This window comes from Nothoprocta perdicaria, unplaced genomic scaffold (genome assembly GCF_003342845.1).
Source record: "Nothoprocta perdicaria isolate Ctin4 unplaced genomic scaffold, notPer1 scaffold_105, whole genome shotgun sequence".
NCBI classification, from domain to species: Eukaryota; Metazoa; Chordata; class Aves; order Tinamiformes; family Tinamidae; genus Nothoprocta; species Nothoprocta perdicaria.
Genome location: NW_020454150.1, coordinates 180,543 through 207,940, shown reverse-complemented (window position 1 = coordinate 207,940; position 27,398 = coordinate 180,543). Strand labels below are relative to the sequence as shown.

Below are 27,398 nucleotides of genomic sequence, written 5' to 3'. Positions count from 1 at the left end.
AGGAATACGGAGTTCTGTTTTGTTTTCTTTTCTTCCATTTTGAAAGAGAGGTAAGAAACATCAAAAAAAAAAAAGAAAAGGAAAGATCAAAACCTTCTTTCTACATCAATCAGCATGTCCTCTGTCAGCTCTCACTTTGGCCACTTGCCTGGATGTAATGGAATATGTGCTGGGATTGGTGCTGACCTTATAGCCATATACGTTGCCCRCGGGACAAAGTTCAACACAGGTTGTCTGTGTCCTCCAGCACCCAGCCCTGAGTCACTGCATTGTCTAATCACAGAAAGGAGGAGTAAGAAAAAAGATTATTGATTTCTCTTAGCTCCTTCTGTAAATGCATGATGCAAAACATACCTATATGCATTACTTTCCTCCCTCATTCTTTGTATGTGATGTCGATATACAGATCTATTTGTGAGGCTGCAGTGCAAGGGCATTCAGACCTTGTCCTTCACTCGTGTGTAGGTGGCAATGTGGTGTCTGGGGTAGGACAAATCAACTGACACACATACCTTAGCAGTGTGGGACTGTTGCATATTGGTTTCATTACTATGCTTTACACAGCATGAAGGAAGGATGCTAAGAAATGGTACTGTGTATGGTCATTTAAGAATTGTATGTGTTTTTATGCCTATAGATTAAACACCAGCCTTAAAAAACAAACAAATTAAAAAAAAAGACCAAAAAAAAAAAAATCCCATGGGTACTAGGTGAAGTTGAACACATACTTCAAAGTCTCTGATACTCAAGACCAAATTATTTTCAATCTAGCCATAGTATGATTGCAGTTCATGAACGAAAAAGGAGTACTGACTTCAGTGTGAACACTGAACATGACCCAATGCAGAAAATGGATGCAAATTATAACCTGTCATTAGCAGAAGTAACATGGATCAGAAGAAACCACCAGAATCATATTTTGTTTTGGGGGCTGTGAAATGGGTTAAACAAGGTGTAAATGTTTTTTTAAAAAACCCACCTTTTAAAATTGTTCAAAGTAATTTGTTTCTTTGTAGGAGAGTGAAATAAATATTTTGAATAATCCAATTTTACATACACTGTATTAACAATTTGTGTTATTTTTTAAAATAACTATTCTACAAAATGTAACAACAAAGTAGTCACAGTCCAAGAAGTCACTCCAGAATAAAGCCTATTAGTTGGTAGTATGGTTATATTTGTACTGCAGCCAGTGGACGAACATTGAAGCTGATATAGTTTAGCTTAAATGTTGGATTATATAGTGGACATCATTGTTTTAACRGTAAATTCATCTGCTTTGTAGTCATCTGAGTCACTGATATTTCTCTAATGATAAAAATACCACAGTAGGTTTTATTGTGGTATTTTACAACTCTGCAAAATTACAAAGCCTAAAGTTAACTTGCACAATGAAAATCTGTTCTTCTGATGACTGGGTCCTATGGTTTTATTTCACTCCTCAGTAGCATATCCTTTTCTCTCTCTGTCTTTTTTTTTCCCACTTAGTTGTGTCAAATGTTACTAATTTGAGATTTAGAGAGTTGCTAAGTTGTTTAAAACATCAAATGCTTGGGTGAAGAGATACTGCAGCACAGGTACAAAACATCACATTTTTGTCTGATGACTGTGAAGCTGGCTGGCCACTTTGTAAAACTGCTGACACGACAGGCAACTTTTCAAAGGCCTTTTTAAAGTTATCATAATAAATACATTCATTACTTTTATGTTGATTTGGTTATTACTGTACTTTTATGCACGATGTCCTAGCAAAGTGAAAATTAAAACAAAACAAAACAAAAAAAACTGTTAATGCAAGATGTTGCTTGTTACAGAAATTAACTGAGGACAACATGTTGGAGGATTATGGAGCTGAGGCTAACCCAGTGTTTTCATCCTGCTCTGAACTCACCAAAAAGGAGATTAAGTGTGGCTTTCACAGAGATATGGGCTATCGCCAAAGCTCACAGATCCGGACCTAAACCTCTCTGTGTATCAGGAAGAATTTGAACCAGATAAGCAAGATGAATGCAGGGCCATGAGGGCTTTTGAAGTCAGAAACCAACTAAATATGGTAGATGGGAGAGTTTATAGTTCATGATTTCATGTGCTGTTTATGCCTGCTGGATTAAAGCGCTCTAATGCAGGGCGAAACGAGAGGAAGTCCCAGGCTTCCAGGAAGGAGCAGCTGCTGGCAACTAGTGGGAAGCAGCATGGAATTACCAGACTTCGACATTTATAGCAAGAAGTGCTGCCCATGAGCACCCGGCCCTGTCCCTCCCTTCAGTGTGTGCGTGCTGGGGACAGAGGTGGACCTCAGTCTAAGCAGCAATCAATGAAGATGAGCTGTGAATGGTTCAGGAAAAAAAGGAAAAAAAAAAAAAAAAGAAAAGAAAAAGAAAATTTCAGAAGAATGTTACATGTACAAAAATATGATTTCAACTCAAAATAAATAAGTTCAGTTTATTAAGAGCTGGTGTCAATTGCTGAACAAAATACACATCCTCCAGTAAAGAAACATGTTGGCAAACTGTTCTTATTTTCTTTTTTTTTTTTTTTTTTTTTTTTTTTTTGATTTACTAAAATACAAGTTGGACCTTTTTTTTTTTTTTTCTATTTTATAAGGCCTCACTGTACATCCAAAGAATGATGAAACCTGTATTTTTCAAAGTAAGTTCCAATTTTTGATCAGAATTCTCCAACGCAAAAAACTGAGGAATGCAACCAGTGACCTGGCTACCAAGAGACGCTACTGCTTTGCCCTCACACCTTCATTCACACTGTCCACCAAAAAAGCTTGGTCCTCAAACTTGGCAAAACCACGTGCAAAGCGCAAATCACTAAACNAAAAAAAAAAAAAAGAAAAGAAAAAGAAAATTTCAGAAGAATGTTACATGTACAAAAATATGATTTCAACTCAAAATAAATAAGTTCAGTTTATTAAGAGCTGGTGTCAATTGCTGAACAAAATACACATCCTCCAGTAAAGAAACATGTTGGCAAACTGTTCTTATTTTCTTTTTTTTTTTCTTTTTTTTTTTTTTTTTTTGATTTACTAAAATACAAGTTGGACCTTTTTTTTTTTTGTAAATATATAATTTGTCTCCCTTAATTACATCTCCTTGTAACTGTGACCATCATTCTCCTTTTAGGCCAAAGACTGAGCAGATTATTATTATCATTATTTTTTAATTCTTAGGAGTCTGGCCACATATGCAGCTTTTTTTTTTAAGGGAAAATACTTGACAATGAAAAAAAAAAAGAAAAAATATATTTTTCTAATAAATAAAAATAATTTAAAACGCTAGAGGCTATACATGACTAGTTCTGACTGTGTTCATTTATAAATGAGATAGTTTCCAAAATACGTGGAAGCAATATTAAAGGCAGACAAACAAAGATCTGTCTACTTTATTTTCCCGTAACGCTCGCCCTTCGTAATGTCTCCAGCAGTGGTTCAGCGTGTAAGAGGAATAAATGTCACATCACCATTCATGGAGTTTATCAGGCTTTAAAAAAAATAGTTCTGGCCTCCAAGGAGTCAACATTCATCTTCCACTTCTCGGATTGGCGGTATCAAGCTGCTTGTCGATTTGTACTGGTTGATCTGGTTGGCCATGTGAGTGCTCATGGGCTTGATCTGAATGTTTCTGGGATAGGCATTATCCGGCTCATCTGTAAACCATTTCTTTTCTGCTATGGAGCAAAATGGGTAGAGACAGAATAAGGAGGGGAAAACAAGAATTTTAATTAGAGGAGCACACAAACACACACACCGAAAAAGAGCAGGGGCAGCAGTCAGTAAAGTTCATGGAAAAAAGGCAATCAATAGAAGCTGACTTTGACTAATTACTAGCAGTACAGTGCATTAGATTTGATTAATACCTTTGGAAATACTTATCATGAGAGGAGGATGACATGTCTGCAGATCTGATAGTGAGGAAGGTGTTAAAGCAAACCGGCAATTTGCTTGTTGAATGTGAGAGCTGTTTTACAAGCTCAGGCGAATGCCCTCTGCTTCATTTATTGGCAAAGAATTCAAATACAGAGCTAAACCAAAAAGCCGGATGGGATAAGGGCAATATGGAAAAGTCCATACACGTGAGTCCATACACACGAGTCCATACACAGGTGGGTGCCTAAACGGCCAMTGGCTTCTCTGAACCTTCCCACCCCAAGGCGGCTGGTGTCACCTCCCTTGGACCAGGCACAGGATGCTCAGCAGAGACACTGTCCCTTTRGCATCTGCTCCCAGAGACACAGAAGGAGGTTCCTGGTACCCCCTGACACGGGTGGGAGCAGCCTGGTGGAGCAGAATGTCAAGAGGCTGCAAGGATGAGCTGGTCCCCACTTGCCCAGGGCTGTACCCATTGCACTGGCCTGTCCCTGTGCAGATGTTGGCTAAAACGTCTTAAAAAAAAAGAAAAAAAAAAAAAAAAAAAAAAAGAAATCAAAGGAATGATGTTTTTGATTCCTGCAGAGAACAACTACTTGCCTCATCTTTTAATTGCAGATAAGTAGCTTTATGAGGTGACTCTGTTCAAAGACTTCCAAACTCCTTTTCTTGGACTGCTTTACAGTATTTCATTGCTTGTACTTCAACAAGCATTTGTGCAGGTKGGATGTGCATCCTCTCCCTCTGCCCTCTCTGCCCCTACTTGTGGGGATGAGCACAAACCGGTCACAAAAGAGATTCTGCAGCTATGGTGCCTTCATTATGAGCGTTTTGGCAATTTTACTTCAGGTATGGGATTTAAATATCCCCTCACAACAAACTCCAAACTAATTAAGGTTTTACACATTTATTTTATGACGGATTTCAAATTAGTGCTTATTCTTAAAATAAAATAAAGGAATTATAATCATCATCATCATGGTAGGGCTATCCCTCAAGGTAACTACTATATTGTTTTTTTGCTGTTTTTTTTTTTTAAATTCCTTTCAAAATGTCCTCTCATTTGAAATTAGTGTAAATATTCTCCCCCCCTTGCTCTGAAGTTGTCTGAATCTCAACAATGTTCAATCTCCAATCTTCCCCTCTCTCTCCTACCTATTATAATTAAGTTCCCTTTGATTTGAACAGATTGGACGATAGGAATTCATAATGTTACATCCTGCACACTGAAGCTAACTGATTAAGTGCTTTAAATTATTCTTCCTGACAGAATGATAAAGTTACAATCTGTTCGGAGATGATCTACAGCTTGCCAGACTCCTACCGCTTCTTTCTACATTCATTTATCTTTTTGTCAAGCAGTTAGGAAAAAAAGGCCTCAATTCCATAGATCTTTTAAAGTCATCAGAACATCTGAATTATTAATGAGACTTTAAGGGAATGGTTCCTGATGGGGGCTGGTTTAAGAAAGGTTGTAGGAAAAAAAAATCTGGGAATGTGTACACATCAAAATAATTTCAGCTCCATTTAAAAAACCATTTAGTTCAAGTGTGACACATGAACCATTATGCATTTGTGGAAACCAATTTTATGTGATCTACGATTAAACTAACCTTTCAGAGAGGTGTAAAGCGTGATGGTTATCATGTTTTAAAAGCCTTGCAAGATCACATAAACAATTTCAAACTAACAGTTTTCTAATGGTTTGTGTTTAAAATGATTTTGAGGCAAGTTAAGCGCAGTGTACTTTTATCTCTCTCTTCTTTTTAACATATGCAGCACAAACATTCCTTACAAACAGAACTTGGTGCACGTTAATTTGCTCTCAGAGCAAGAAAGGGGTCAGGGCTGAAGTCAGTGTGTTCCCAGCAGCCAGGGAAAATGTTGCCACCTGCCCTGCTTTCCCTGGCACTTGCCATACGAGGCAGTTATTAATACATTAGTCTTAACAGAAAAATCCATCTCTGTGGAGTTAACTTTAAAAAGACTCCATTATGTCCCTTTTTTCTTTCTTTTTTTTTTTTGGGGGGGGGGCTTTATCTGAAATACAGAAACCTACCTGCAAATCTATTTCTCATCCCTATTTAAACTTCTTTGCCAGAGCTAAAACCTTGGTCCAGGCATCGCCGTTTTTGCATCACATGCTTGGATCTGGCTTTATACCTTCCTGRTCCCTTTTCCAGTGCTCACACTGTGTTTGACAGGAGGACGACAAATCTCACATGAAAATCCTTCACCCTCTCAACTTACCTTTCAAGGGTTGGCGCTCCTTGTTTTCACCCCATCCACTAATACATCCTGCCCCAGGTACATAAATGCCCTCCTTAACACCTTGCACTTCTGATTATTTTTTAATTCTCACAGCACCACTTTCAGGTCTTCCAAAGTCAGCCCACACTTGAAACCATCTCAAGCAGCCCACTTTCCTTTATCCATAAAATCCTGTTTTAGGTCTTCACAGGCTGGTTTATCCCCCTGTGTTTTCTGTTGTTCTCCGTCATGTTCTGTCAGTCTCTCTCCTGTTTGGCATATGCATCTTGATCCATAGAAACATGCATATGTTTCTGTGCTATAGAGAGAGTCTTAGAGCAGGCCTGGCTTTCTATTTTATTTTTGCAAGAGCTGTTTAAGGCAGTCCCTGATCTTCCTACGATATTTGATGGGTATATTTTTGACAGCATCGGCTGAGAGCTGTTGCAAGAGCTAAGCAACTTCAGGTATCAGGAAGTAGGAAACATTTACTTTCCTTTCAAACACTTATGTTTGTAATGGGCCATCACCACCCAAGTGAGAAATTATAAAGCATGCTTATATTAGAAATAAGTAAATATTAATATCCTATGTAAGAATGCTTCCTGCAGCACCAAAAGTTATCAATAATTAAAAATAAAATGATCAAAATACAGATTTCTTCCACTTGAAAAAAGACCTCAGCAATTCTCTCAAACAGGTTTCTTTTCGTTTGCTTTAAAATTGCTGTCATTAATTCTGTCCTGGAAAATTTTATTTGAACAGCTATCACTGTGAAACATCCTCTCTTCTGAGGAGAGACAAGGAATGCAGCAGGTAAACATATCAAAATTTGCTAAATGTGTATTCTTATCATAGCCCCTGTTCTGGTTACAGCTGTTTTAAAGAAGAAAAATTTTCTCTTGTGACACTTGCAATTTCAAATGAAGTTGGATATACCTGTTTGTGTGTGCATGCACTCACATACACGCACACCCTGAAAAAGAACGTAGTTTAAAACTGTTTTACTTCTCGCATTTTCTTTGTACATGAGAATTAAGTAATGCAAGTTTCTCTATCAAACTACTCCTTAATTATTTGTTTGGCAGATTAATATTTTACATGTAGCCAGGAATAAAGTTTTGGGGGTTTGCCTGCAAGTGCTCTGGATATTAATTGGTGTCAGAGCCACCTGTAGCTTCCATTGTGGGAACCATATAGACATGCCACAAGCGGCAAGTCCTACATTTAAACCACTGAGATGTTATTTGTGGCCATTGGTAACAATACAGTTTTTGTACTTTATAAATTAACCATGGTGTTGAGTAAGATTGTATGACTCAGGTTTGGCTTAGATTTCTGCACAAATGGGAGATTTCCCAGCATATATACATCAACATAAAAAAGAGTTGATGACACAAGTGATTTAAACATTCCTCTACTTATCAGGATCAACAGTCACAGCCTGGTTAGTATATCCTTATGAGAAAAATTTTCAGCACTGCAATAAACCATTTGATCAATTTGATTATAGTTAGTGGAGAAAAAATGCACACAGTATAACTGAAGGACAAAACCTTAAGTCCAAAGACTTAAGGACAGAAGACAGCAGAAACGGACATCAGTGCAGTCTGAAGAATTCAAATCTGCATCCCATATTGGATGTTTTTCTTCTGTTGCCAGCAAACCAGACAAGTTATTTTCCTAATGTAGAGTGTTTATATTTTCTATTTGAGCTGCACAATTATACAAACACTATATTTTTGGATATAATCACCATTATGTAATATATGACAAGTGGTTTCATATTAACACCCTTCCTTCCTCAGCTAAAAGGAAAGCAGATAAAACATTAATGGAAAAGCATTTTGGTGTCAAAGCCATTAACATTCTTCCAAAATGCATAACTGTTCTCAACTATCTTCAGTCAATATTGCCAATGTAAACACAAAAATATGCTCATGAACATAAATGGAGGGAAAGAGGGAGAAGGGAGGAAAGGGGATGGGAATGAGGACTGGGAAATTAAAATAACATCTGTATTAGGGCAGCATCTTCATTGAGCAGGAACCTGGGCAGTTACAAGAGGACACGTGCAATCAGAAAGGCAAGCAGATGAGAGAATAAAAATAAAATAGGGTTGAGCAACAGCAGCAGCAGCAGCAGCCAGTTTAACTTCTGGTTTGGGGGAAAAAAGGCAAAAAAAAAAAAGAAGAAAACAAACAAACAAACCAATAAGTGAATAAAGTTTGTAACTATTTTGTTTTTTAATTTCACAAGTTTTCACAAGGACAAGTTATAGAAGGAAACCCACAGCATTTGCTAGATCATGCAGAACCATTAATTGTCATACCTTGGCCCATTCTATTCATCCTTGTTGCACTTTAGAAAAAGAAGTAAGCTATGTAAGTTTTACAATGCTTTTAAACTGTCATATTTTCTGTTGAGCACTTTAACTGGCACATCCTTATAGTTATAAATATTCTTAGGGCAAAACACCATAATAACTTCCTTTGCAAAAAAGAACACATGAATTTGTCTTTGTGATCAAGAGCAACTGTAATATACCCATTTGTGGGGAGTAAGCATAATTTGCAACATTTTTCCACTGATAAGACTTACAGCTGCATTTGAATGCACACGTTCATATATACTGTATTCCAATCATTATGCTTAGCACTGCACAGAGGCACTCTGTGTAGCCCACTTAAATGGTACCAGGTTTTGTCAGTAAAAGTGCTTGGCTTCATTGTCAATTCACACAGCAAGCAAATCTTCAAAATTATCATGCTTGGGGAAGGGGAAGGTAGAAAACAGCACTAACCATAAAAGCACCTTGTCTGGGTTGGCAGTTACCATGCTAGTCACTCCCAAGTCTGAATATTTATTTTCTCTCTGCATGCTCTTTTTGCTGGTCAGCCACCGGAGATAGCATGTGTTTGTCTGGTCTCCCTTTCAACCCCCCAAAAAATCCTCTTCACACCACCTAGAACTATTTCTATATCTCAGTGGTCAGCATTCAAAATTAAAAAACAAATTGTGACTGTCTAGCATAGTTTCCTTTCCAATGCTTTATTTAATCTCCTGCCACAATTTTTGTCTGGCTCGGGTATCGTTGGTAAGAGCACACAAGAACCAAACTGGAGCCAAATGGCACAGGACCTGGACACAGTGGATGTTTCCATCATCCTTCTTGCTCTGCCCCTCTGGGGTACAGCACCTTTCCTTCTGAAATGGGAGAGGAACCTGTTGGATCTTCAAGGCACTCAAACCTCATCTCCTATATTCTCCTGCTCATGGAGAACTGGCAGCACYTGCTGTAAAGATCCAGCCAGAGCAAGGCCCAGGATTTCTGGAGCATCTCCTAAGAGCAGGACTCTCACTAAGAGTTTTATACCATCTCTCTTAACTTGGAAAAGTTAAACTAGCATCTGGGGAAAGGAACAAAGTCCCTTGAGGACCAATACTTAAAGCATGGAAAAATGCTTGCTCTTTTCTGAACATTATTTATTCTGTACATAAGGTGACTAATTCACCTTTTAAAGACGTAAAGTCCCAGGAAGGCAGTTTTTAATGACTTACATCCAATATTTATGATACATATGGCTTTTCATCCCAAATGTCAAAAGTGAAAGAAAATACAGCTATTCATGTGGCAGCATAAATAGACAGAATAATAATTTAATATGCAATTAGACTCTTCCTAAACTTAAATTAAACCATTGGAGTTTTACAACCCCATGCCCAGACAATTTCAGTGTTAAAGGGAAAAGACACTATCTTCAAAAGGCTAATATTTTAAATAAAGTCCTTATACAAGCAGAAAAGTCCCTGATGTTGCTTTGGTATAAAAGCAGTAAAAGCAGGTGCTTAACAATAACCTATACAAAGAGTGAAAGCCTTACACAGTATCAGCTTTTAGAGTGATCAGTAGCTTTTTTTTTTTTTTTTTTTTTTTTTTATGGGTCAGTTTATAAGCTTCAAATAAATGTAATAAATGTAAATACAAATATATATATAAAAAAACTACCCCAATATATATCAACACTTCTACACTAAATGACTTTTTTTGTGTAACTCTGACATCAACAGCAAGTGTCCATGTTAAATATACTCTATTTGCTGATATGTAGAGTAGTTACTGCAGTGAGTTATTTATGTTTTCAGTGTGCCTATGGGTTTGGATTTTTTTTCTCCCCTAGCATCATAAATAACTTTTGGTCCGTCTGCTTTGTTGCTGTTGTGCTTAAGGGTTTTATGGTGGTGAAATAAAAATGACCATCACATGCACACTGTCATACATATGCAAAATATGTGTACAAAAAGGGATAACTCCATGGGAAAACAGGGAACATTTACTGCCGGAAACATTAACTGGGGAGAATGGGTGGTGGATGCAAGTTTCACACACAGTGGGAGCAGGTACACATATCAAAGTCTATCTTCCTGCACATACTTCTGTTTTTCCCGTGAATCCCTGGTCTTGGTGCGGTTCGGTCGGTTTGCTGTTGATGGGATGGAGTGAACTGATGAGCTCTTCTTGCTGGAAGAATAGGAGGAATGGGAAGAATGAGAAAGACTGGCCCGGGACTGGCCAGCATTGTGGTCAAATTGCATCAAACAGAAGATCAAGTCTGTCGGCACAAGCTCGAATTCATATGGTGGGTTTGTGATAACATAACTGAAAAAAAAGAAAGAGAAAAAGAAGTTTAGATTTGTTCTAAAATATTTCTGCCAGAAATGTCATCTTATGAATATTTATTTTTTCTTTTTCWTTTCTATTTCTGTTTCCATTGACTTATGCACAACTATGCAGGCCACCTTATATCTGCTCTCCCATTCCTTTTTGTATATTTGCTGTTGAGTAGGGCAGGCAAACTGAGCAGGACCTTCCCCAGGGAAACCACATAATGGTTGTGCAGGGAATACATCATGCAAGTCACTCTCCTGCAATGACACTACTAAAGAGATACTGTCCAATACCTGCAATAACTTAACAGTAATGGCATTTAAAAGAATGGGTGAAAAGCTGGGAGAAGAGGATTTTAGATGCAGTTCATTCTATAGGGGAATATTTAAATACTGTCAATAGAGCAAAGAATATCATTGTTTGTTTTTATTTTGACATAATACAAGATAAGGAAAATATATTAACACATTTGCAGTGGGATCAACTGTACATCCTGTCTTTAAAGAGCATTTAGAAAGAAAGTCTGCACATATCCAAGAATCTAGCACCAAAATAAAATCTCCATCAACTGCAGAAATTTTCCACTTTTGAAGGGTCCCTTTCAGGAGTAGGAATGCCTTCTAGAACCTGCCGCTGAATTTTTTTCCTGCATGTGAGGAATATCATGCTTGAACAAGGCAATAGGAATTYTCCATCCAAGCCAGAAATAAATAAAAATTTATCATGAAGCTTACAACTTCTTTTCAAAACATTTTAGTGCTCATAAGAGATCTGRTTTAGCTGCCTAAGGGGCTAAAGAAACTTATTAATCCAAAAAATAATCTCAAGTATAGCAAGTACAGTGCAAATCTACACTGAAAATGTTTTTTCTATACCACTTGTCCAGAATATTACAGAAGGTGAGGGKTTTTGTTTGTTTGTTTGTTTTTAACTATGGTGGGCTGCTGTGCTCTTTATTTCCATGACCACCCAATAAATGATGCTTTTGGTAGAGAATGAGACAGTAACAGATGGTAGAGCTGCGATAATTCTGGGAAAGCTTTGCATGTGTATTTCTAGCTGGCACTTAATTAAAACACATTTTCAAGTAAGCTGCTAACTGGCCTTCAGTTTGCAAAGATAAAATTGTGCGTGCTCTAAGACTTGTTCCTGCTGAAGTAAAAATGTAGCCTCCTAATAGTGGTTTTTGCATACAAGAAGAAATGATAGAGGTAACACTCATAGGAAGCCCACAGGAGTATTTATTCTGAGGATTAAGAAAGAGGAAAATAAAACTACAATTATCTAAAGCATATCATCAAAGCAAATTGGAAGATAACTAGCCTCTGCTAATGATACAGATGTATTGTTGATTGACATTAGCAAACAAATCTTTTTCTTTCTTGTATGCAAAGCATGGATGATCATAAATCAAACAAAATGAAGATGTGTGCTCTAAATTTATTTTCATTTTTTTCAATTAAAAGTGCCTGAAGCATATGCCTGAAAAGTTTTGATATCCAGCCTATAGTTCGAACTCATCTAAAGAATCATTAGGACTTAGCAAAAAGTTAGCATTTGTAGCAAAATTGTAGCAAAGTTGGAGAAAGCTTTTTTTGAGATTTTGCTTCAGGCACTGTGATCTTCCTTGCTCAGAAGCCTGAAAAACAGTGAAAGAGAAATTAAAAAGCAGAACTTACCGTTTAGTGCACTGGCTAGGCGTACTTAGATGCGCATCCCTTAATCGATAAATTCCAAAGCAAAGCATATTATATGTTTTCAATGCTTTACAAAATAGATCTCCATAACAACCTCCATCCTACAAAGAGGAAAAAAAAAAAAAAAGAAAGAAAAAAAAAAGACAACAGAATTATTTTTTTCTCATTTACCTGTTTACACAATGACAGGGAGAAAGAGTTTCAGCCTGGCTCTCTACAAAAAGGACACTGGATAGATTGTTGCCTGTCACAAAAGAGAAACTGTTAGTCAAGGAAAAAAATAATCTGTTTTATTTCAAATCAAGCAATTATGTAAAATGATTATTATTTTGGAGAGCACTGGTCCATGAAAAGATGCAAAATTGGAGAGGGGGTTGATTTGTTTTAAGTTGGAAATGTAAATTTTCAGATCAAGCAATGCATATTCAACAAATTACGATGGCTATTGTCTTAACAAATTGGTTAATATTTTTGACTCTTTTTGGCAGTACAGACACCGTCTGCTTGACAAATAAATTCAATAGGGAGCACAACGGAAATTAGAGAGTTAAATTAGAAGACAAAATTATAATAAATTGTCACTTTAAAATCATATAAAGAATAAAAAAAAGTTTCGCTTAGCTAAAAATGAGTTTACATTTGATATCTGCATACCTAAAATATTGATTTCAGGTAGTAATGTTAATTAACAGYTTAATTGATTAGAACTCATTCTATCATCAGTTACAAAGAGCAACTGAAGCTCTGATGTAGTATCATTTGAAGGATTGGTATTGCTCATTATATTTGCCAAACACTGCTCTGCGTAGTCAAATGTTTTGATGAGCTGTTAATCTCAGCTATGAAAGGATCCCATTTGCTGCTACAGGAAATGATAGGCTGTTTGTATCTACATATTCTCAATACACCAGATTAATTCTTAATCTGCAATTTTCTGTCATTCCTATGAAAGGCATTGCTGCATTCTCTTGGGTCAAAGCTGGTGAATATAAGGGTAATTTAAGAAATGTGGATGTGTAGGGAAGGTGGATCTTTTGTCATTAGTCGCAAGAAGACTACAATATTTGGTCCAGAAAAGTGGAGTTTCATTAGAATTTTTGCTCATCCACAAAGAGCAGAGAACAATTTTTACAACTTTATTTTCAGGCTCATAAGCATATTTTAAAAAATACAAAAACAATCATGCAAAGATTAAACAAGGCCGTCAAAACCCAACAAAGGGCTAGATGCTGTTCACATTTAGAATAGGTGTCCMTTTCTCACCATACAAGTCAGCTCATTCATCTCTTTCAAAGAAACCTCGGAACAGTCCCATTTTGKTCACTGTGCATGAAACACCCAGACAACGGTTTTGAGGGCTCATATGGCTTTGCCAAAAGAGTAAGGGCAAACCTGGCACCTCGTGCTGTAAAGTGTCACCAGAGCTTCCAAAAGCTTTGACAAATTAAATAACAGAAATGATAGGCTAATTAATACAGATTTTTGAGTGAATGTGAGGGAAAGCAAATTGATTGCAGACTAGCTGCCGTCCTGCTCTTCTGCCATGCTCTTACCCCTAGGTCTGCAAAGGGCCCGTCATACAGAGCCAGCTGTGCCACTCGACACCTGTCCCTGTTTGCGAGGGTCTGTGGGGTGCTGTAGCCGCCCCTTAGCGYGTTCTCCTCCGCGATCAGCGCTTCCAGCTCCGGGGTGGCTCCTCCTGTTACCAGTGTCCGGATCAGGGTGAGGATATTGTCATTGAAGTATGTCTGCAGAGATAAAAGAAAGCTCCTTAAGCAAACACCATTAGAGTCACAACTGAAGACATCCAAATTACAACTTTTCTGGGTTTCTGCTGTTTAAAGTTCTTGGCTGTCTCTTCAAATAATTTTATATAGAAAGTGAAAAGACAGCAGCTTCCAATTACTCTATTTTCTTCTATCCCATTAGGCTCCTATACTAGATCCTGCCTTCTAAACACCAATTCAGGCTGATTTTTATTAAAGTACAAAAATTTGAATGATTTATGTTTCCTATAATTGGTGTTAGTAGTGATGCAATGACTGCTTTCCTTCGCATTGCCTTCATGTCTAATAATGGGCTTTAGGACATGTAATTGTAAAATTCAGACCACATTTAAAGCTTACACGGGCTAGATTGCCTTTTTACTCTTGTCACCAATTCGTTGGGGAGCTGCCTTTGTGCTGCAAATGTCATTACTTATTACTGCAGCTGGACTCTAGCAGTCTAACCGATGTATTGTACTAAACATCTTATTACGAGACTTGACAGTGTTCAGACATAAGCATGTATCAATTAAACATCTTGAGTTCATTCCAGATAAATGTATGATGAGTTTGGGATCCTGGTGGTCCTTTTAAAAAACTCTAGGGTATAGGGTAAGTGTGGTTTATTAGGGAAGATTTACTCCACACTGACATTTTGCCAGCATCTGTAGCATCGCTGGTCTGTCAGGCAAACAATGGGCATTTTAAATATTAATTTAATGCCACATGAATGACTTTCAAGTTCACTTAAAAGTATAGTGCTGTGTTTCAGAGATACTCACTTAAATATTTGCAGTGTAGAGTATATACTAAGCAAAAAATAATCATTGCCAAAAAAAGCAGACACTATCACTTAAAATGTCACTAATGTCTGGGTATTCAGAAGCTTTGTAAGTGTGGGGGACATATAAGGAGAAAATGAGCTAACTAGAGTGTGCAGGAGTCATGTTACTAGATTTGTGCCTTCTCTTGAAATTAGGACTTGGAACAAATATGTCTGTAAGCCAGCCACGTAATAACGACTATTGAATTCTCAGATGGTGCTTATTGTGCAAAGATTTCAAAAATACTTTGCAACGAAAGTCACTGCTCTATCCACACAAAGTAACTGTATTTAATAAATTAGTAAACTGAGGTACAGGTTGAAATGCTTTATCCTGAGATCAAAAAGCAAAACTGGGTTCCTATCCATGTTACTTTGATACACTCTCTTTGAATAATGAAACTTCAGTTTTATTGTTCACTTGAGATGACAGATAAAATTGAAGAATTCTACATTAATTGCAATGTTTATCATTGTCATATAGAAATTTCAAAATTCAAGCTTATTTACATGGACACATAAACACCATTCACCTGTTGACTAAATACARATGAGAGGAAAAGCTTGCTATTGTTTTAGCTGACCTAAAGCAAATATTTAAATCTCATGAACTCTAATTAATTTTAATTAGACTGAGTAAAGCATTCATATTGCAAAAACAAAGTATACTGTACAGAGTAATCTGGAATTAGCAAATGTTCAGGAAGAATCAGTTAAATCTGAAACAACAGTTAATCTAAAAATCAGCTTTTACATGTGTGGATGAGCTGTGGCCATGTGCAACAATTCAAGTGCAATATTCAAACCTCTCAATATATAGAAAAATCAATGTGATTCCAAGATGTTCAATGGGAGCTACACAGGTGAGAGAGGCAAGACAAGCAGGTATGATTTTTTTTCCCCCCTCCTTTCAATTACATCTTCCTTGATGCCGCTGAGGTGAGAATCTGGATCTCCCTGGCAACACTGCCCACTGTGCTATACTTTTCCAACACGAAAGTTCTCAGAATCAAAGAATTGGCATCATGCTTAGCTTTTTTCTTGTCCTTTGTCAACATACATGACACACAACTCAGACATAATGATTAGCAGAATTCCTTTTCCTCCTGTAGTTARGCATCAGTTTTACGTGACACAAGTTTCATGGATCTCAAACTGAGTTCTAGATCTAGAGGTTGGATACATTGAACTGGAGAAACTGGCAAAGCCCTTTCAGGTTCATCATGTTTTATATGGCACTTTAAACACACATCTTTAGAAAAACACACTATTTTATGCAACAGAATCTTTTCTTACACCTTCCCATTCTTCTATGCAGGACTTTGATTACTAACCTCTCTTCTTCTCTAAGTAGTGATATTCAATATTATTTTAAAATGTTATTTTCATTTTTTTAGTTTTGTGGGGTTTTTTATTTCTATATAAATCAAGATAAATGATTAAACAAAAGTAGCAGATGGCTTTACCAGTAGATTTTTAAAGTCTAGTTTATAGTCTTATTACATTGAAGTCAAATATAATGAGAAATGCTTAGTTACTCTTAAGACTGATTCATGTTGGTCTCTGTGAAATGTCTGCTTTTCATAGACTGGTAACTTTCAGTGACTGGTGTAACACATGAAAGATTAAAAATACTGTACTAATCATTTTTTCACTTTTAGGCCTAACATCGCTATATTCCAACTCTCTCTCTCTATTCCACAAGGTAAGTAATAGCTACTATAGCCAGATTTCAAGATTCAAACATATCTGAATTTCATTCTGTGTAAGAGCACAATTGTCCCGCTATCCAGGTGTAGCTCACTAGAGCATCATAGAGTACGAAATTACACTGTTGTCATATTGCTCATTTTTCTACAGTTCTCATAACAAATTGAGAAATAAAGGCATAGGTAAAATAATGTATCAAGTTAGACACTTGTCACAAGCTCATTAGTATACAAAAAAATAAAAAATAAAAAAAAAAAAGAAAGAAAAAGAAGAAAGCCCCAAAGTGAAAGTATGAAATAATAGGTTCAATTCTGACTTTCTGTCACGTGCCAACAGGACTAACTCTAAGTAACTCTGGGAGCCATACCCTGCTCTGAAGCTGATGTCAAGGAGGACAGAATCAGGTCTATTGTCAGTGGAACAGAACGCTGTCACCAAAGACAGGCCTCCCACTGCTAGACAAATGTTAAAGCAAAGCTAAGATACTTATTAGCAAGGGAGGCAACATTTATCTTGGAACAATGGTTTAATTTGGGTTTCACACCATGACTGATGTGAATGTCACCATTTAATCAGATGGATGAGTGCAGCCAAATGATGGTTTTATTCATCTGCCATCAATGAATGAAAGGTTCCAACTATCAGAATGGGCTGCTCTGGCATCACAACCCATCAGAAAATGCCTAACCACATGCATGGAAGGATGGTGAACTTGGCATCTTTTGCTAACTAGGGTTACTTCTTCCTCTTTAGCTCTCTTCAGGAAAAAAAAAAAAAAAAARKTWAAAAAAAWAAGKTAAAAAAAAAARRAAAAAACGCAATCCTCAATTGTTTTGATTGTCATGAAAATCAGACCAAAGGCCTCTTATTACCTCTTGCCAGTATGGAATTGAAGAGCACTGAAAAGCTGAACTAGCTGATATCCATTTCGTTTAGAATAATACTACACTAAAATTAATTTGAGAGTGATCTTCTACTTGCTCTGTGGGAGAGTAGATGCCCTGGATATGCCAGTACTTATAAGAAAGCAATCTATGGAATGTCTTTGGAAAGGTGCGGCAGCACTTAAAGTAACAAGACACTTTTCAGCAATGGCAGGAATTCTTTTTGTTAGCTGGAAAATCATAACTGGAAAAATACTTGTTTGCTACTCATGTACCTCACACTGGACGTTTCCATAACAACTTTATAACCAATACCCGGAATGAGAATATGAAATAGGTACAGTCTAAAAGCCAAAAAAAGGAAGTGCATCATAGATACTAAAACTGGGTAAGTGACAAGGATATCCTGACACAGATATCTGAGCTAGCAGTGCCACCTAGCCTGTGCTATGGAATGATAACGCAGCTTGTTGAAAGTGTAAATGTTCCAGGGATGCCTTCCCGTTTGTTCAATCATTTTTTAAAGTATAATTACCATAGCGCTTATGTTTTGCAGTTAATGCTGTCAAGCCTTTTAAACTAATTGGTCTTTTACAGAAAATTTAACTGAAAATTAGCACATCTTTTAATAACATTGCTTTAACTTTAATGACACTTTGCCTTTCATTTATAATTACTCTAAAATTGTCATTTTCCAAGTCATATTGCCATTTTTCATATTTGCTTTTTTTTTTACATAGATTTTTTTTGAGAAGGCCCCTCTCTGCCCAATGCTACAATATTTTTAACATCTTTTTCCAACAAATATTTTAACCTGTTTTTCTTTTACAGCAGGAGGTATTTTGTTGAATGAATACTGTTTGTTTAAGATGAATACATATCCAAACATGGGCAACAACTGAGCTAATCTCAGTAACTGCCTTTGAGACAGAGTCGACAGCAAAAAAGAAACAACAGTGTGATAGATTCTCAAAATATTGTCCAAACCTAGTCAATATGAAGTAAGGATGATAAAAAGAGGGATGACTGAGACGCTTCAAAACTCTACTACAGCTCCAAACCAAAACTCTAATGTAGACATAAGCAAAGGCCACCATCTGGAGTTTCTGTCAAGCACATATGTTTCGATTCACAAAACAATTCACGTGAAAAAGAGATAATGACCTTTTTTCACACAAAGAGAGTTCACTTAGTGTGTACAATARCTTTTGTACAGATATACTAGTGTCCCCCTCTGCTCCTGCTCAGAGTATGAASTTAACATTGTTCATGGCTACAGGAAGCTCAAAGTTGATGCTGTCTTATATGAACAGTTAGCACAGAGACCAACACACTGAATTTGGGTTTGGACTTCAGGAGGGAAATTCAACATTTTTTGGAAATTATAATCTTTCAAGCTGAACATGAGACTCATTCGTTCAAAAATGAGATGAAATACTCACAGTGGTCCTAAATAGCTCTGGTTTTTAGAAGTCTCTACATCAAACTGAAATAATCACAGTTTATGAAATTGAACTGTCTTTTGAACTGTCTTGAAATTCAAGAGAAAAATGTTTTCTCTGGACTACCTATGGAACAGAGAATATACTTCCATATTCTTTCAGAGTAGGTCTCATGGGAGAGAAAGAAAAAGGTTTTGTTTGCTTACTGCGCTCATAAGGGAATCCAGCACGCTGACAGCAAATGCAGTTCCACATGCAAAGGGTTGTGTGAGATACAGTTCTGTGTCTGGGTCATCATCATCATCTTGGTCCAAGAACTGCACATTCGAATCATTTACTGAAAATAATAATAATAATAATAAATCATAAGGTGYTTCTGAGTCACCAATATGTGACTTACATATTACACAACCAGAAAGAAAAAGAAACGGCATATGTCTGGCAAGACAGACTCGTGTCTTTGACGTCACTGAAAATGAAATCAAGATGGATGTGAAAATGTGCATTTAAAAAATTGTTGATCCTTATCTTCCTTGTAAGAGGTGACTCTTTTGCTCTTGGGAGGTGACTATCCCTTTGCTGCAAAAGCAGCTCTGCTGAACCTGCAGCTTGACCTCAGAATGAGAAACATGAAGCTTTTCTATAACTGAGGCAATCTTGGTATTGGTCAGAAACAGTGGCTAAGGTTGTGTGGATGTATCATGAAATGCTATTGCAGGACAAGTCAGAATCCCATTGTAAATTACAGTCTCTCCATAAAACACTGATTTAGCCCAAAGGCATATGCTAGATGCGCTGCTGTGACTCTTACTAAAGTTGTGTTCATACATTTACTGTAAGAAAAAAAAGAAGATAAACTGTCCCTTTAACATGCATAAGTCTGAAGAAGCGAGCAATACTCCAGCTATATTCTTGCAGCAATACCTTTTGTTAAGGTATTTTTCTCTACAGTACATTTTCTACACTACCTTAGCCAGARATTCTACATTAGCCAGTGTGATGAAGAGTCTATATCAGACTGAAAAGCTCAAATTAAGTAGTACTCTGCATTTAGATTTTCTCTGGCATTTACTTGTCAAAGTTAAGCTCCCTGCCTCTATCCCTCTACTATGAATAGCTCCTTGCTTGAGATCAGTTTATCAAGTGAATGATATTTCATGAAATATTTCATTACCATATTAGTACTCCTCAGGCATGAAAGCACAGACTGCTTAGTTATGCCATCAAAATACCCATTTAACTTACTAAATGACAAATTAATTTCAATTCCCATGCAAGGAAGGAAAATTAAAAAACTTTGAAAATGCACACATTGACTATGTGACTATTCCCAGTGGTACTGCATCTACTGAGCTGGCTCCAGAAGCTGTGAAACCAACTTGAGAGCTGCTGACAAGACCAGGTGAGAGTCTGGCTTTAGTTTACAAGTTCTGCTAGTTATTCTAGTCTTTCTTCCTATGCAGTTTAATTTTCTATCTATTACTTTTTCAACCTCTATCTACATACTACTGCACTTGCCATGCTTAGCTAACAAAACATGAATAAATACGAATCAAACCTCACAGGCCTTATGAACAGAGAAGCATTTTAAAGCCCCATTGAACAGTACATGACCATGATCACATAGAAAATCATGAGCAGAGCCAAAGCAGGAGTCCTGCCTCCCCACTCTGCTGTAATTCATCCTAGCAAACACCAATATCTACAATACTCCTTTCTTTGTACTACGGCTATCAATTTATTCACCGGATTCTTGAGCAAAATAGTATTTGAAAGCCTGACGTACCATTTCAAATGTACTTTTTGAAAAGCCTGTGCCTTAGCTTAATTTGCTAGCTGAGAGCAGGCACTACTGACAGCAGCATTCTTCTTCCACTTATATCTGGCAGACTAATACCTGTCTCTGACACCAGCTTGCGAGCTGTGGGTGGTGTCGGTTCTCAAGGTGCTACAAATCTAATGCTGATTCTCTAAGTGCAGTTTTAGCCTCGAGATCTTTATCTTCCCAATGCAAGTTAGCCTGCTATGAGTCCTACAAAAGGTCTCTGGGCTTGGTGGGGTAGGCTTAAATGCGGAGTGCTGCATCATAGGACATGTTGATCCAACACYGCTGGCAAATGCTCCAGTAATCTCTGTTTATGGAGAGGGAGCAAACACAGAAGCTTGGCCGCCCTTTTACAGTTTCAAAACCTGAGCTTCTGAGAAAAGGCCTGCACCCCAAAATAAACAAAAATGTAGCTTTAGAGAAAGTGTGATACTGGGGATTCTTTTCTGATATCTTTTATTTCTTCTTTGGCGGCCTGGGAGAACTGTTAAGGCATGTCCATCACACTGACAACAGGCTGGAATAACAAAAAAGAGAGACTGAGAGAAAGGGGGGAGAGAGAGAGAGAGAGAGAGAGAGAGAGGGAGAGAGAGAGAGAGAGAGAGAGAGAGAGAGAGAAAGGGTGCAGGGAGAGACCCAGGCCAAAGAAAATGAATTGGTGAGAAGGTGCGATGAAAACAGCCGGCAGGTCAGACGAGTGTGATCAAAGGTTTACTGATGCTGCGTGAAAAAAAAAATCATTAAGGAAGGCCAGAACAAGACAGTCAATTTCAACCAGAACCACAAATAAAACACATTCAAAGCAGTGCCATGAGGGTAGCCCCTCTGATACAGCCAGATAAATAAAGAAAAAGCTGATGACAGTAAGAACAACAACAACAGAAAATAGGCCAGTGATGTGAAGGAAAAAGGCACTCTTACCCAGTTCAGTTATCATTAGAATGTGGGTYCCACTGTTTTTTTCCTGACTGATTGAAACCAAAGGCAGAAGTTTGCCAGGCTTAGCTAATAAGTAAAGTATTTAGGGGGGGAAAGAAAGTACAGAAAGAGAATAAAGTAAGGGAAAAAGACAGGTAAGGCTCTAAAAAATAGAACTGGAAAAAAAAAGAAGAAAAAGAAAAAGAAAAAAGGACAAAGGACCACAAATCAAGTTTGTATTTGCCGTGAAAAAAAACAGAAAAGCTTCTGCACTTCACATCACACCACTTGACAACATAAATACCCACAGCGAGTGTGGAAATCAGAGCCTGGTTACCTACCATCATTGTATTCTCAAGGGTAACAAGTCTCATACTATTATACAGAGCTTGGTTACACATGATTAAACAGTTCTGGACCATGAAGAAATAAACAAATGGCCTCTTGCTATTGATTAAATGCACAGGAAATGTCTGCTCATACTTACTGTGCTTTTTTTTTTTTTTTTTCTCTCTTTTTAACTTTCTTCCACAGAAATCTGTTTATTTGTTAGAGTATGTAAAAAGCATATTGTCTGACCTATTGTTTATTTTAAACTCAAAGGAAAGAGATAAATATATTTTAGTTATTCATATAAAATAAAAAAGACTGTTACYAATTTTCCATTAGTGAGAATAAACTGAAACAGTTAACTAAAGAGAAATCATAGCAGTATAACTTATGGTATAGATAACTTTTCCAAGACTGCACAACAAAGGAAGGAGGAAAAAAGATATGGGAATGTACTTAAAAGGATGTATGTTAGCTTTGATTACCTAGCTCTGTTATAATAGGGATGTTGGCTCCTGTCGTAATGGAGGGTTGACGTAACAGGCCATGGACTGGACTGTTGTCTGGAGATGACCTATCCATCCCCGGKGGTGTAAAGCCTAAAAGAAAAAGAATTATAGAGAAAGTTTACAAAAAAGAAAACATACGTGTGTATATATTCTGTATATATAATAATACAATGKTTTTTTTTTTAGGCTGATATGAGTAATTCTGCTTTTTCATTAAAAATAAAAAAACTTGAAATTATTTTATAAGCATCATCCTTCTAAAACACGTATGACACATAATAATAAATTAATAAATTATTTCCCAAACCCTTTTTTTCTTCATGCATAATTCATGTATTTTCATGAGGTTTACAGTTATGGAAATAYTAGGATGGAAGGACCCATTCTAACAGAAAAAGAAATGGATGAAAGGAAAAAGAAACAGATTCTCAAATAGTATACAAGAGGAATGCTTGATAAGAAACTAGAAATGGATTTATACCATTGGGGATGTATAGGAAGCAAAGGTGGGAGAGGAAACATATTGGCAGGAGCTCAAAGCAAAAATGATCTGGAGAGCAGCAAGGTTCACCTCTAACAAAGCTTGTGTGTTCAGCCCGATTCTCTACACAGCTTGAAATGGAGCTCTTGGCACTAAGCACTTTTTAATCTTTTAGCTTTTTGGAAATAAAAATACAGAGGCAAGACCTGTTGGAGTTTGATTTTAAGTACCGAAAAATAGGTAGTTATACAAAAGCTCATGCAACAGTTGGTCTGGAAATTCACAGTTGACATTAATGTGCCTCATCTCCCTTTTCCATTAAAGTTAATAGAAAGCATGGAAATATTTCTTTAATATCACCATTGTAGATGTGATGGTGAAGCCAGAGTCTGACTTTGGAGTTTCAGCTAGACATATGTGAGTATTCTTGAAGAAACATTTGTTTCCTAGGATTAGGCATGAGCTAAGCTTATTTTAAATGATTAAATTGCTGAGGAAACATTGATTTGTTTTTTTCTTGCCACATTATGCCCAAGTTCCTTACTTCACACCTGACATCCAAAAGGACAGGCTTTTGATGTGAACAACTTTTGATTTCTCCATATGCCACTTCTAAATCAATCAGAACTAAATTCACCCCTGATGTAACTTCATTATCTTCTTTTACTGTGGAAACTCCTTCACTGAGTTAAAATCATTGATGTATTCATCTGCTGCCAAATTCAGAATAAGATGATATGATATTGTCTACTTTTCCTTTATTCAATTTGGGKACTAATTAACATACCAGGAAGCCTCTAAACAAATCTGCAGTTTTTAAAATATAACACCGGATTTTATCTACTTTGTGGGCTATTTTTTTCCCTCAGTATTAAGTAGCATCTCTATTAAACTAGCCTTAAACAAGGCAAATTACAAAATATAGAATGGATACCTGATTGTACTAGGATGACTAAGAAATACTCCCGTTCCTTCAGTGAAGAAAGGAAACCAGGTAAAAGATCCCAGTTTGAACTGCCTTCTGATTGTCACAGGAAAGCTAGGTACAACATGAGAAATTTAAGGAGAGGAGAAATAAAAAGGGAGGGGAAAAGTTTGTGAAGGAATTCCTTGGGAGAAAAGAAGTGGATATGGTATATTCAGTACACTTGAAGGACCAATCCTTTGCCACGAGTAAATCTGAGAGAGCAAAGCAAGTCAATTTTATATTACCAGGGCACAGAAAATCTTTAGAATGTAAGATTCTTGGAGACTCTTGGAAATGTTGGTATTGTTAATAATTGGCCATTTAATACTAATCACTGTATGGAAACTTATTCAATAAGACCAACCTGGTATTACCAACTGGTTTCTACTTGCAGATGCTTGCACACAGTGTCTGATACAGTAAGTGATAGTCATTTTGGCTCTTTGATTTGATTACTTATGACTGGGATTTCTTTGACTCAAAAAGTGAGTCTAATTGAGTGCCTTCAGCTGCCACATTGCAAGTTAGATGCAACCATGACACAGCTGGCAATTCCAAGCAGGACTCTGGGCCACATTTCAAACAAAGGGACCGCTATCTGTGAAGAGGTAGAAATCAATGAGAGACTTCCTGCCGCAGCAGAAGTTTCAGTTTTGTACTTGGTGATGCTACAGCAACGGCAAGACAAGGCTTTGTCACACTACATTATAAAAGCTTAAGTAGTTGGAAACTACTTGAGCAACTTAAGTGGCAGGCCTAGTTGGGTCCTCCAGGGAATTACAATACAAAATGGCAACAGCAAGACTTTCCACACTCACTCGAGAGAAAAAAAAATACTAATCTTGTTCCCATGGACCTAAGTGGGAACATCACTTCAAGCCCTGCTTCTTTCTTTTTCCTGGAGACTTTTCCCATCTCAGGATGCACCTCTTAAAAACAGTTTTTTTTTGAGTGGAGTAGGCTATTCAGATGATAGCACACATTGGTATTTCCCTACCAGGTGAAAACAAATTGGAGAAAGCTGGCATAACTGCTTCTAAATGCCTAAGTCCTTCTTGCCCTCCCTCTGCTGCACACACACACACAAATACACTCTCTCCAGAAGGCTATTTGCAACCACCTCTCTCTAACCCTTCAAATATTTGTCTTCCTAGGATGGTGTTAGAAGATTGAAGTAAATGTGGCATTTCTGTTAGGCACAGGCTGTCAAGAGCTCTGTAATTGCACACTGCACACATAGTGCATTCAGTCTGAAATGCAGGAAGCATGTTAAAGGGATTTTGTTTTCTCCTTGAATGAGAAATGGACTCATGCCTTAATATTTTTCATCCTATCGTCTTGGAATATGAGAGAAATATCTGCGATTTTAATTTAATTTCCCTTTGTTTAGATGCCTTAACAAACCCACTTTTTAAAACTATCATAAACTGCCATTATATTCATGAAAGAGAAAATTAGAGGAGCTAGGGATTTTGTGTGCCTGTTTGGTTGTCACAGGACACCAGCCAACCTAAAGGCACTTTCCTCCTCCTGAATCTTAACGTAAATTTTATTGGCTCTCTATTTTTTTCCTCCAGAAGAAAAAAGTACAGGAGAACTAACCTGCTTTATCAGAACTTTCATTTAAAGGCAAGAAAAACTACAAGTGACAGCTGTGTGGATTCAGTGAATGTGACATTTTTGAATTTCTTCAACTTGACAAGTAAACACCTTAAATCGGTAATGCTATATGCATAATACATGGCCTGTATTTTGACATCCATCATCAAATGCTGACTTGAGAAAATACAGGTTTGTACATCAAGGAATAGCACCCATAAAGCAGGGAGAAATTCAGGTCACAGGGTATTAGGAAAACTCTATTTCATTACAGAAGCTGAAACAAGCTAAGGCATCAGATTTAAGATCCATTTTCAGCTGTGAAAAGATTCGATTCCTCTGCACAGAGCATTCATTTAGAAATGACATGCTTTCCTCACAAGCCTCTTTTCATTTTCCTTTTCATATTCCATTTTCTCCTTCAGTCCCCAAACCTTGTTCCATTAACGCTCATAAAAATGGTAAAACAGGCCTGATAGTTATTGTGATCTTCTTATAACCACAGTGTCTCCTTTGCTCAACAAATAACAGAAAGAGCCAGGGTATAATTGCCTAACAGCTTCAACCCCTGGAGTAAAATTCACACGGCCTGTGCAAGCACGAGCATCGTGCCTGTGCAAGGGTCCATGGTGACAGCCATGTGCTTCAGAATAAGGAAATAATTCCAACAGTTAGGAGGTAAGATACAGCACAATCATATTTGGTCAGTTTTAGTTTGCTTTGCTTATGTACTGTTTGGAGCAGCTGGCCTGATGGCCAAGCTGATTGCACTGATCATAAATCACTGGTTTTGCTCCTTCCTTACAGCACTATTTGAGTAATGTTCCAAGAAATACAGAAGGGTCTGCTCTATGTAGCAGTGAATATGTCCTTTTTCCTTTGCTGATGTGCCTGTACAGGTTTACTGGGGTTTTAATGTAGAAACAAATTTGGCTCTTGGATGTGCACTGCTTGTGTTGCATTGACTTCACGAGGACCCAGAGGGGCGTAACCAAAGCCACATTTTTATGCTATATTAATAAAAAAAAAAAAAAAAAACTTGCCATTCTGAAGGATCATAAAACATTTCAAACATGCTTTTTTACCATATAGATAAAGTCAATCATACGATTCAGCACTGAAGTGCAGTCAGCTGTAGGACAGAATGAAACACCCATTTCTTAGTGCACCATAAGTGCTTGGTTTCTCTTCTCTTGTCTTTTCTCACCTTCTTTCTTCTCTTTCCTTCCATTCCCTTCCTTCTCACCTCTCCTCTCCTTTCTTCCTTCCCTAGCTTTTTGTATGCTTTTTTTCAGCTGGGACTCTACATAGGCAGAATGCAGTTTCCCAGACTAAAACATCCTGAAAAAAAAGGTGTTCTTGTCATTAAAGTGCCAAGTAAATTGATTGTGCCTTTTAAAAATAATGCTATTCTAGGGAAAAATGTCATGGGATTCACTGGATAAAGTATATATTAAAGTTCTCAAAAATGTAATTTAAAAATCATACAGACTGTGTACTAGTGCTGGCTCATCTGAGAAGCATTGAAACGATGATCACAGTTTGAGCATATATGAATGCCATACCAGTGGTGAACTGCCAAACACAGCCCTGAGAAGTTATCATGCAGGAATATGATACAAATTTTCATTAAGTGGAGCCAGGCTGAAAGAAG

At 37.2% G+C, this 27,398-nt stretch overlaps 1 protein-coding gene across 1 annotated transcript in view; it reads right to left on the bottom strand.

The window, feature by feature from the left end:
- Positions 1 to 3,239: 3,239 nt before the first annotated feature.
- The window catches only part of KCNMA1 (potassium calcium-activated channel subfamily M alpha 1), a 202,435-nt gene continuing 178,276 nt past the window's right edge, over positions 3,240 to 27,398 (bottom strand). Inside the window, exons 23-30 of the mRNA XM_026044145.1 lie at positions 22,674 to 22,787; positions 21,862 to 21,945; positions 19,322 to 19,452; positions 14,044 to 14,238; positions 12,473 to 12,591; positions 10,560 to 10,784; positions 8,457 to 8,485; positions 3,240 to 3,675 (exon numbers count right to left, since the gene is read on the bottom strand). Coding sequence (XP_025899930.1) covers positions 3,521 to 3,675; positions 8,457 to 8,485; positions 10,560 to 10,784; positions 12,473 to 12,591; positions 14,044 to 14,238; positions 19,322 to 19,452; positions 21,862 to 21,945; positions 22,674 to 22,787 — 1,052 coding nt within the window. The 3' untranslated portion in view covers positions 3,240 to 3,520. The remainder of the gene's footprint in view (positions 3,676 to 8,456; positions 8,486 to 10,559; positions 10,785 to 12,472; positions 12,592 to 14,043; positions 14,239 to 19,321; positions 19,453 to 21,861; positions 21,946 to 22,673; positions 22,788 to 27,398) is intronic.